This window comes from Morone saxatilis, unplaced genomic scaffold, assembly GCF_004916995.1.
Source record: "Morone saxatilis isolate NCDOM2014 unplaced genomic scaffold, NCSU_SB_2.0 Contig17, whole genome shotgun sequence".
In the NCBI taxonomy this organism is placed as follows: Eukaryota; Metazoa; Chordata; class Actinopteri; family Moronidae; genus Morone; species Morone saxatilis.
The window spans coordinates 24,516,472-24,528,534 of record NW_023339729.1 but is presented as its reverse complement, the minus strand read 5'-3'; the positions used below and the strand labels follow the sequence as shown (position 1 = coordinate 24,528,534).

Genomic DNA, 12,063 nt, shown 5'->3' with positions numbered 1-12,063 from the left:
CAGAAATACTTTAATAACCCCAGGGGATAACTATTAAATATATATATTATATGTTCTGTCTCTGCTTTCTATGTCTGACAGAGAATAAATAACATGTTAAAACTGTGGTGAGTGATTTAAAAACCTCTTTAAACGTCAGTCGGCTTGTTGTTAACGTATATAACCGACACATGACAACAGAAAAACAAGAAAAACTCACTTAGCTTTCAGTTCGGAGATCGAGTTTGTGCAGACAGAGCAATAAAGACAGAACACATCACTATGCGAACATTAATTCTTTGTTTTCTGTAACGCCTTTTCACTGACGAGGTAACGGCTTCACTATCCAGAGCAGATTAAACAAAATATAGAAATAAATTCACAATAACGAGACGGCACAAACCTCGCAGCACTTCCCGCCCAAAACCCAAAGATATACAGTTTATATGAAGTGAGGACAAGCGGGAAAAGCTGCTCTTGTTCCTTCGTTATTTCTTAAAACAACTAAGCATCAAAATGGAAAAAACTTTGATTACTTCCAATCTGTTATCTATTTGTTTCAGCCATAAATCATTTAAAGTTGGCAGCGGATGCGTCTGAGACATTCAGGCTTATTTATTTCTGATGTATTGCTTCTCTTATCAGCACCAGTACTCTTATCTGTCGCCACCAGTACTGAAACGCCCCCAGTACGAGGAACACACGCGGGACATAATGAAGTGTAATGCTGCAAGAATCGTTAAAGAAACACGCATTGAGCCACATTTGTGTATTATATAAACATTTAAACCTGTTTTTAAATATATTCAAACATCCCCTCCCCACGTGTTTGCAGTCAGTAGTCGCAGAAGTCTTTAAGTTGTTTTTAATGCTGCGTTCGCTCAGAAGTTACCGTTTCCCTGCAGTTTGGTTCAGCAGCACCCTGTTTGTTCACCTGTGGTTTGTGCAAAGCTTTGGGCAAAACACAATAGAAAGGAAGCAACTTAAGCAACGTGGCATTTTGCCATTTGCCTGGCATGTTTCATAATTACTGCCTCTCTGCCGCTGCGTCAGCCCTTAAGTGTCTCGAACAGCAGCGGCGTCCAACCAGCAGCGCCACAAACCGTCAATGTCACTATTTCTGCCCTCTTTGAAGACCTGCGTCCACGTGTGCCGCTGTGTTTCGCCCTCAGTACATCGAGCAGTCGCATCCGCCGTCAGAGGCTTCGCTCTGTCTTCCTTTTTTGCTGTTCGCATCACTTTTTATGCTGCTGCTTGTTTCTCCTGTGACCAGTTTTGCCCTCCAGCTTCTGTTCGGCTCAGTAAGTAGATTCTTGTCTGAGCTTTCTGACCCGGGTTCAGATTTAACGCCAGACTTTCATTTGCAAACCAAAACTTCTTTACATACTCATCCAGGTTCCACTGGAGAGCTGCACTTTATTTAAACTTCCCAGACAAATCTGCGTTTTAAGTTACGGCACAGCAGAGATTATCGAAGTATAAGTTCTGCTGTTTTCTGTCAATATTTACAGGTTACACAAGCCACTAATCAGATTGTGATGAACTGTGCTGACATCGACATCATCACAGCGTCCTTTGTGCCAGAGGGAGGAGAAGGTGAGGGTCACACTTTGTCAGCTTTTTCCCCCCCTCCCATCTTCTTTTCTTTATTAATGACGCTCATAAATAAACATCTAGTCTGTACGTATCTTTACAATGTTTGTTTTTATTCTCTTTAGAAATTAATGCTACGGGATTCAACTATCAAAACGAGGATGAGAAAGTCACCCTGTCATTTCCTAGCGCTCTACAGAAAGGTAAGAAGGGACTCTGCTGCTGTTCGTCCCTGCTTCTTAAACATTATTCCATCATCGTTGCTGTTGAAGAATAACAGACCCCCCCCCTTTTGGTCGTGGCTGAATGAACAGTGCAACTCTCTTTGTACACGCCTCCCCAGGCTCCGGCGCGTTGAAGATAGACTTCGTCGGGGAGCTGAACGACAAAATGAAAGGATTCTACAGAAGTAAATATACAACCTCTGCCGGAGAGATCCGCTACGCTGCTGTCACACAGTTTGAGGTAAACCGACGGCCTCCAGGGACAGTGGGATGTTTTCTTTTGGGAGAGTCTGTTGCTTAACCTGCTACTCGCCTGTGTTGCGACACATGAGGGTGTGATGTTCATGTGACTCTTGTTGGTAATCCAGAATTATCCTGGAGATGAGGCAATATCTCTGATTTCATTCTGTGTGTTTGTTGTTTGTTGTTTGTTTCTGGGACGGTTGGACACTGAACCTCTGTCACCTGCAGGACATACACCTGCTGTGCACAGGTTTCCTGCCACAGTGTGAGACTGGAAGATATATTTATTACAGAGGGTCTACCATTTGGGAGTTTTGGTTTAGGTATGATCTTTATTGTAGTTTGAACATGATTGAGAGACAGACAGAAACAAGAGAGAACGAGCATGAAAGTGAAACTAAACAAAAGATTAACTTTATTTGGACTTTCATTGCAGTTTCTTACAGATTTCTTGTGTTTTAAAGCGTTATAGTTCGAGTGTCTACGGACATTTGCAACCACTACAACTCATTTTTCAGTTCACATTGTCTTTATGAAGAAAACTAAATCTGGAAATGTCTGTTTTTGGCAGAATTAAACACAAGTTGCAGCATCTCATTGATGCAAAAATCCTAAAATCCAGTGTTATCGTTAAGCAGTCGTGCTCAGTTCAGTGCTGCTGGTAGTGGCCTAAAGACAGATCTCTGCTTGAAACAAAACAGTAAGTGGGAAGTGTTGTTTGACCATGTCTAAAGGCAAAAGTGCTTCAAATGACTACACTTGAAGGCGAGGCGAATTGCCTGCTGTCATAGAGACACGATAATTGTTCAGATGTGGACAATGGTAATCACAGTCTCAGGACATTCATACTGTTACTCTTGGTTGTGCACACAAAAAAATGACAGGAGTAGTAGTGTGAAGAATGAAAAAGAGAGCATGAGAGAGAGAAGATCAAGCCCAACCTACTTTTAATACTTTCATAATTACACGCTTGTCAGTTGCTGGGTGAAGTTGGTTTTGGGAAAGAAAAATGGTCTGAAAATTTCCCCTCAGAGTAATTTTATTCAGAGTAACTTCCCCAGTCTGCGGCTCACATTGTGCGTTTCAGCGCAGTTCAAGCCATGGTGGAGATTGTGTAAGCTCAGACAAAGTAAAGGCCAGGTTAGACGATAAAATCATCGGCTCCGGGCAATTTATTTAAAGGAAATGCAGCAAATTCCACAGCTAAATTTGACGCTCCCAGCGAAACGGCTTTGAAAAAAACAGCCGTCCTGGCACAGATGAAAATGCTCGACTGTAGCGCCGCCTGCTCCTGTAACAAAGGGAAGGAGTCTGAATAAAAAGTCTTTATGTTTCCATAAATCTCTTTGGTTTGCCAGCCAAATAATTTCTCCCCAAGAGTTTATAAACGAGGTGGTAACTGTTGTTTATCTGAGTCTCGATTTTATTCTCTCATTGAATTGTCATATCTTTTTTGTTTTCACCTTTTCTTCCTATTTGTTTAGTTTTTTCTTTCCGTGTAGTTGCGTCCAGCATGCAACAGCCTCCTCTGTCAGTCTGCTCACAGATACAAATCAAATGTGCCTTGACAAGTGAAACACGATCGCGGGGGACATAGACTCGTTTAAGATGCATTTCAAGATAAGTCCACCTCAGTCTGGACTCATCTGGATTGAACACACAGGCTCTGAGTTGGTGTCCTTTCTCTCTTTCAGGCCACGGACGCTCGCAGAGCCTTCCCCTGTTGGGATGAGCCAGCTATCAAAGCCACCTTTGACATCGCTCTGATAGTTCCCAAGGACCGAGTAGCCTTGTCAAATATGGTACGTGTCATATGTTCCCTCCTCCCTCTGAAACCTCCCGACCCGTAGACTGCCTGAGTCACTTTCAGCTCTCTTTTGTGTGTGTGTGTGTGTGTGTGTGTGTGTTTCACCTCCTTTCTCTTCCCTCTCTTTTCTCTTTGTCGCTTACATAACAAAGGCCAGACAGTCGCTGCCTATTCTTCCTCTGGCTATGTTATGTTTAACATTAAATGTCACTACTGTACACGTACAACAAGGTTCGTCATTGAAAGAAAAATATTTTTTCCACTTTCAACTGTCTCCGACTTAACAGCAATTGTCCCAAATTGAAGTTTTCTCTTGTTTCATTCTACATAATGAATATTTGTTTCAGTTACACGCATCACTTCATTGACTCACGCTGCTCCGCCACCTGCTCGTTGTTCGCTGCAATTTGAATAAAGTTTTAGCTCTAGGTGTGTTGGCCATAGTCAGTTTTCATTATTCTTTTAATCACAAACTCACTGCAGGGACAACTCAAAAGAACGATTTACATATAATCTGTAGGAAAACCTTTTAATCCAGAGAGAGACAGCGAGAGAAGCTCAACTCTTCCCCACACTGCTGAAGAGGAGAGGGAGAGGCCCCTGGAGGTGTTTGTAGAGGAGGTGTTTGTAGAAGAGCTGTGCAGCATGCATGACAATAAATGACAAAATAATATATCCGATGGTCTGAATAAGTCGATATTTGTCGTAAGTCACTTTTAAGTCACTGTAACAGACCCAATTTCAGGGTTATTGTCAACGGGGAATACTTATGTTTGAGGTTTTCTTATACAGACTCTGATTTCTAGTGATTTTCAACTGAAGGCGTTTGCAGCTAAATTGCATCAGAAAACATCATCTGGCTTAGATTATTTCTAACAACAACACCCCTCCAGGCTAACACAGTTCGTCTGGGTGGTGACGGTGAAGCTAAATTTGGGTCTTTCCGATGACTAAATATGAATGACATCAATGCAGTCTGTCAGTCTTTAATAGTGTGTGTTTTTATGTCCAATCCTGTTTTGTCAGCTGCTGACAAAATTTGATTATGACCGACAAATGACCAAATAATCTTATAAACAAATAGAATAAACCGTAGTTAAAATATGAAATAATGTAAATGATTGTAGACAAATGAGGATAATTAGAGACAAATTGCAGACAATCATGGCTGGAAGTAAAAAAGATTGGATTAGTTCAGTCAGCAGGAGTAAGCTCTGCACGGATTGATGCCAGTCCAGCTCTTGACCTTTTGTGTCCACATACACACTGAAATATATTTTCTCATCCAGTCCACTGTGACCTTTTTAAAGTCCAGTGCAACACAGTGCTGCATTTAGCTCGAACGTGTATGCGTACAGACTCAGTGGCTACTTTGTGGTAACATGAGGGTTTACATACTAATGCAAAGTGCCGACTAACGCTAAGATAACTGTTGGTCAGACTGTCATAACAGCCGGCATTGGTAGTAAAGGATGAGTCTGATATTTTGGTCAACAGGTCCCACCAAAACCAACTGACAACTAACAGGTATTGTGTATCAAAGCCTGACATGTCTTCTTCCTTTGTACCGTAGAGCTCCATTGTTCAGTTCAGTGAGCCACACACACACACACTGTAGTTTATTTTAACTCAGTCACACACAAACCGTCATGTGGATTAATCCGCAGTTGAAAATAGTCCCCAACAAAAGCAGTATTTCCTCCTCTTCAAGTGTCTGCTTTAGGACATAACCGAGCCTTTAAAATAAGTGAATAAATCAATAAAACAGCATTTGTTATATGCTTTAAAGGATCTACATCTTAAATAGGAACCAATGGGCAACAGACAAGAAGTCAGTAATGAGAGACGGACTAACACATTGTTGGTGTTGTTGTTTCCATGGGATTTGTTCACAGTAAGAAACATGATCCTTTAATTGATGATCCTAGATTCCTAATGAACCTGCTGATGTTTGTTCTAGCGCCACCAATCTGCCAAAGTTTGTATTTGGACCAAAGAAATGTTGTAAGCTCACAGTAACAATGTTAAGATTCATGCTCTGCAGAGGGAATCATCATATCGCCTTTTCCCTCTCATCACCCTCAAGACAAATTGACATTTTCAGCCCCCACTGCCAGTAAAGCTCTTGAAATGGTAAACTCGTCTGTAGATTGTTTGTTCTCCCAGACGCCGCACTTGTGGTGTGTAATAATACATATTTCAGCCTTTACCAGCTGCTGGTGGAGCTTTAGACTCTTTGTGTTATACAAAGTCACTGTTTGCCCCAAAGAAACAAAATATAAGGCTGTGGTATCAGAAGCTTTTACACAAAGATCCGCTTGAGAAAGATATATTTTAGCAAAATGTCCCAAAATTGCTGAACTCACTGTTGCTGTCAAATCTCCATGTTGCTATTTGACTGTTTCTTTCGCTCTTCCAGAATGTCATTGATCGAAAGCCATATCCAGAGGATGAAAACCTTGTGGAAGTGAAGTTTGCCACCACACCTATCATGTCAACATACCTTGTAGCTTTTGTCATCGGTGAATATGACTTTGTGGAGAGCCAATCATCAGATGGTATAACGGTACGCGTCTACACACCTGTCGGGAAGGCAGAACAAGGGAAATTTGCACTGGAGGTGAGAATGAAACATTTCCAGACAGCAACTCTCAGCTCTTAAAGAATACTTCTAACTGCCGGATCCTTTGTGTCTCTTTCAGTCTTCCTGTACACTTTGTCCTGACACTTAAAAGGTTGTTACATATAATTTCTTTCCCTTCTGCAGGTTGCGACTAAGACCTTACCTTTCTACAAAGACTACTTCAGTGTTCCTTATCCTTTGCCTAAAATTGATCTCATAGCGATCGCTGATTTTGCTGCTGGTGAGTAGTTGTCAGTGTTACATTCAGTCGTTTGAGACATTTCCAATGAAAATGTTATGTAAGTCAAACGGGCTCTGCTTCCTTCCTTTCAGGTGCCATGGAAAACTGGGGCCTTGTTACCTACAGGTAAGCTTTGGTTTGCTCTTTAAATACTCTTTGCTCTTTGATATTTTTACTTAAAGGTCCAGTGTGTAATATTTAGGAGGATATATTAAATATAATATTCATATACAGACACAGTGAGTGAGTCGCCTTCTGTGGAGGCCGCCTTGTTGTTTCAGACAAACAAACCAAACACTGGCTGTAGACGGAGCCACTGTAGCTTCTCCCTTGTGATTGGAAAGGAAGGAGATGCCACTAAATCCTACACTCTGGACATTTAAAGCCCCTAAAAGGTGGTAAAAAAAGTGGTGTTTCTACCTCCTTTATTGATTTCAAATGGAATCTGACCAAATCCACTCTGGTTGCAGGCATTAAGATGGACTATATGGAAAAAGCAATGAAAATAATTAACATTTAATGGATGAGGAAAAGAATAGTTTGTTGCAGCCCTAAACTAGTTGTGCATCTTCATGGCTCATAGAGGAAAACCGCAGCTTTCTTCCTTTCCCTCTGGAACGTTGTGTTATTTTGGTTGACAGCTCTGATGGCTTTTTAATTGCTTTGTGGTTAGGTGGACGTGCTGCCACCTGTTAAGTGTTCAGATGGCATGTGATTAGCATACGGCAGCAGGCTCCATTCATCCACCGTCTACAGGCACCTGCATGCAGGTTTTCTTAATCAACAAACAGCCCAGCAGCTGTTGGGGCCTCTGGATGGTTGATGAAGGAAAAACCTGCTGGTGTCGACCTTCAGCCGTCTCTGTGTTAACCTGCAGTTTCTGTGGTTTTCCAGGGAGACAGCACTGCTAATCGACCCCAAGAACTCCTGCTCGTCTTCCAGGCAGTGGGTGGCGCTGGTGGTCGGACACGAACTCGCCCACCAGTGGTTTGGAAACTTGGTCACCATGGTAACCAGCCGTAACCGCTATTTGTTGCCTTTTTTTTTATTTTTATAAATGGACAGTTTGCAAGGAGATTTGAAAATGATGATAATCATAACAATAATGTGTCAACAAGTTATAAAAGTAATGGAAAGTAAACTGTTAATGTCTGTACATTGTAATCTGAGCTGAAGGCAGCATTTAATATCTCCAAAGTAGAGACTATGTAGTACACAAAAGGCCAATGAAGGCGTGGCACACTGTTTCGTTAAGATAGAAAAGCTTAAAGGCTTTTTTTTGGACATTGTTTTGCGTAGCGGAGCATCAGGATCGTAAGTTTTGTGTCACATTGTTGTCAGATTTTAACAGTTAATCGTATCTTTCAGAAAACGACTGTTGAAAACTTGAATTTGTAGTTTTGGAAGGGAACGACGCGGCCATCTTAGTGCGTGTGTTTGTGTACGTACAGGAATGGTGGACCCATCTGTGGCTTAATGAAGGATTTGCATCCTGGATCGAGTATCTGTGTGTGGACCACTGCTTCCCAGAGTACGACATCTGGACCCAGTTCGTCTCAGCTGACTACACCCGCGCCCTGGACCTGGATGCACTGGACAGCAGCCATCCCATAGAGGTGAGCTGTGGAAGGATTCACGTTGTAAAACTTAAAGCTGCTGGCTCATGTAGGACGGATTCATTAAGATTTAATCTTTTTATTTATTGAGACAGGCTAGTATTTAAGTTAAAACAATGAAAGTTACCGTCTGACTCTTAACGCATGACGTCCGGGTAACCCTAACCCGTTGTGTGTCTCCAGGTGAACGTGGGCCATCCATCAGAGGTAGATGAAATCTTTGACGCCATTTCCTACAGCAAAGGAGCATCTGTGATCCGCATGTTGCACAACTACATAGGAGACGAGGTTGGTTGTCTTACAGAGTTGCTCGCAGCATAGCGCAGTTTCCATTTTAATATTTTTATCATTAAGTTTAACCTCTTGCTTTTTCTTTGTAGGACTTTAGGAAAGGAATGAACGCCTATCTTTTGAAGTTCCAACATAAAAATGCTTCGACGGGTAAGAACATGCAGGAAATATTTTCCCCCCGAGATGAAACCGCTGCGTAAATCGATTTCACAGATTCCTAATCGTCTGACTCACGGCTGTCTTCCACAGAGGATCTATGGGACTGTCTGGAACAGGCCAGTGGAAAACCCATCGCAGCAGTGATGGGCTCGTGGACCAAACAGATGGGCTTCCCAATAATAGTAGTGGACCAGGAACAGGTGAGCTTCACTGGTGTTTAATCAGATTTGATCAAGTGTTTCTGCCCCAGATCAGAGTTAATTAACACGGAGTCTGGATCTGATACTTGTATTTTCCTAGATAATACAGTTGCACACTGCACCCTTAACGTAACGTTATTAAAGTCAAACTAAAGTATGTGCTTGACAGTTAAATAGCTCTGGATTGAGTCATTTCCTTTTAGTCCTCCGCCGTTTGTTTTGTGCAGCCTTTCCCTGAGTCACCTGAATGAACTGCGTGCTGTTGAATATTTGTTATTGTCGTCTGTACGTCTTTTGTGTGGACTGCAATAATAAATCACTCTCGTTAGCTGTTTGCTTGCGGGGCTTTTGTTGCAGTCGTGTGGTGAATGTGGTTGTTTTTCGGCTCTCCGCCGTTGTCTGCCTCCAGACACCTGTGTGACAGCCGCAGTAAAACAAAGCAATGAGTTAATATAGGAACATCACCGACATAAGTACCCTGCGTTGTTGCCTCTCTCACACACACTGACCATGATGTTATTTATAGCAAGGTGACGACCGCATCCTCAAGCTATGTCAGAAGAAGTTCTGTGCCAGTGGACCACATAATGGTGAGTGTTTATGTACACGTAGTGTTTTTCACTGTTTTCTATGTAACACCCAGACACAGCTTCTCATTGGCTCCCTGACTTGTCTGTTGGACAGGTGAGGATTGCCCCAACTGGATGGTCCCCATTAGTATTTGTACCGGCGAGGACCCCAAATGCACCAAGCTCAAGGTTCTGCTGGACAGACCCGAGACGACCATCACCCTGAGCGGCGTCAGCCCTGATCAGTGGGTCAAGGTGAGTTTCAGTTTACCTTTTACTTGATAATGTTCGTTTTTACATCCTCGGCTGTATATATATTTTATTGTTTAGTTTTAAAGGGACAAATATGTAGCATAGATAGTCCTTTTAAAATACACAAAACTCACACACTAAAGCAGACGCTAAACAATAAGTGTGTAGGTTTAAATAACAGAACTCTGCAAGAAAAACGGACCAATACAGGACAGAAAGTATTAATATCACTATATCACTATAAATCCCCATAAAACAGGTTGCAACAGTTTATTTGTGACTGCATGACTGATCCCTCTTCAAAGACTGTTTCAGTTTGAGTTAAAATGATCCCAGTCAGGATCCAGAGTCCAATACCTAAACTCAGGGTCCTGATCCGATACCTGGCATACAATGTGATAAATAAAGTAGTTTTATGTACCGCGGATCCTCGTGGCACTAAAACTTTAGTTTGTGTCCCGCTGGGATGGAATAAATGTGATGGTGGAAACACGCAGTGACAGAAACTGTATTTAATGTGGATTACTCACTGCTGGTGACACCCATTCTTAGTAAGCATGAAATCCTTTTGTTTAACTAGTGAAAACTGAGTTTATATGTAGAAGTGTGTTTTGAATAATTTCCACAGAGCTTCTGCAGAGCAAGGAAAGTTAATTTGTGTACCACATTTTAACAACAAGGCAATTCAAAGTGCTTTACATGAAACATAAAAGGCATCAAGATAAAATGGAAACGCATTTACAGAGCACAGTGTCCTTTCAGTTGTTTGTCTACATGGAATATTCATGTTATCATTTATTTCTTGCTTTCAATAATACAACATCTTTGCAGCCTGTGGCCGTGTTAGTGACAAAGGTCGTACACATACAAGTAAAACTTCAAGCTAAGATCGTCAAAATCTTTTCTCTTCCATTCAAATGCGAATGAACAGGATAGTTCAGAGTCTTCAGCTGAAGCAGTGAGTCAAGAAAAGATGCCTCAGACGGTCCTGTTGTCATGAAAAGTTCAAACCGAGTTCACAGAACGAGGTTGCTGGTCGTCAGTCGGGAGGAAGAGCGGTGGAGGATGTGGTCATCACAGACTTCCTCTAACAGCCAGTTTGTACAGGTGTACTGGCTACTAATGAAGGGACAGTTTAGTCAGTAACATTATGTCATCTTTTGTTCTGGTAATTTGGGAGTGGTTTTTTTGTCTAATGTGGCAAGAATTGACTTGTTTGACGTCTCATGGGTGTAACTTGTTAATTAGCATAGCCGTTGATGATATTTCTGTCTGAACAGTGTAAACAAAGGCTTGAAATGGATCGTGTTTCATACTGATCTATAAATAATGCCTTGGATCCCCACTTCTCCAATCCTGTTGAGCGACTCGTCCGCGTTCCTGGTACCAGCAACATTACCAGGCAGACTTAATTTTAAATACTGAGGTTTCCTTTCCCCTAATGTTTGTTCAGATAAGTCAGAATTACCAGTGTTTTGGGGGAATTTTTCCACCACAACGAGCCCATTGTTGACTAAAACCTCAAGCATTAGCATTAGGATGATGCCGTTTCACTCTGCTTTAAGCCCTGCTGGATAAAAGCTCTCCGTCTGAGAGGAAAAAATGGCAAAACTACATTTTTTTCCCCCACAGTCTGACCCAGTTGTGTCCCTGCTGTTTACAGATCAACCCCGGCACTGTGGGCTTCTACCGCATCCAGTACAGCTCTTCCATGCTGGAGAGTCTGCTGCCGGGCGTCCGGGACCTCAGCCTGCAGCCTGTGGACCGACTCGGCCTGCAGAACGACCTCTTCTCTCTGGTGAAACTCACACACGCATACATACATACAGCGCCCCGCTGTAGGGAAATGAAACAATAACTATAATTCCCTCGAAAGGCTAATTGTTTGTCAGTATGCAAAGGAAACCCACTCCCTTCGAGCATAAAACAAATTCATGGATTAAAGTCAAACAAGTGAAAATTTAACTTCAGTTGCTGATGAAAAAGATGAACCTTAATGATTTGGCATTATTGACAAAATCCAAACTTTACCAAACAAAGTCCACCAGAACAGAACTCCGTTAAAAGAAGCCAGACATTTATTTTATAATAAGACGTCATACTTTGTGTTTATACATTTTAAATAAGTCATTTAAAAACAGTGGAAGTCAGGTTTTTTTGGAAATGGCTGAAAACATGACATTAAAATATAGCAAACTGGTTTACAGCACCAAGTATCTCGCTGTTATTTGGGATTTTAATAATATATATTAAAATAGGATGACAC

At 41.8% G+C, this 12,063-nt stretch overlaps 1 protein-coding gene across 1 annotated transcript in view; it reads left to right on the top strand.

Moving 5' to 3' along the window:
- Window positions 1-1,490: 1,490 nt before the first annotated feature.
- Window positions 1,491-12,063, top strand: part of npepps (aminopeptidase puromycin sensitive) — a gene marked incomplete at its 5' end in the record, with an annotated part of 15,424 nt that continues 4,851 nt past the window's right edge. Inside the window, 15 exon segments of the mRNA XM_035660788.1 lie at window positions 1,491-1,575; window positions 1,698-1,775; window positions 1,916-2,037; window positions 3,734-3,841; window positions 6,266-6,466; window positions 6,614-6,710; window positions 6,803-6,836; window positions 7,605-7,719; window positions 8,162-8,326; window positions 8,510-8,614; window positions 8,707-8,767; window positions 8,867-8,976; window positions 9,503-9,566; window positions 9,661-9,800; window positions 11,461-11,595. Coding sequence (XP_035516681.1) covers window positions 1,491-1,575; window positions 1,698-1,775; window positions 1,916-2,037; window positions 3,734-3,841; window positions 6,266-6,466; window positions 6,614-6,710; window positions 6,803-6,836; window positions 7,605-7,719; window positions 8,162-8,326; window positions 8,510-8,614; window positions 8,707-8,767; window positions 8,867-8,976; window positions 9,503-9,566; window positions 9,661-9,800; window positions 11,461-11,595 — 1,620 coding nt within the window.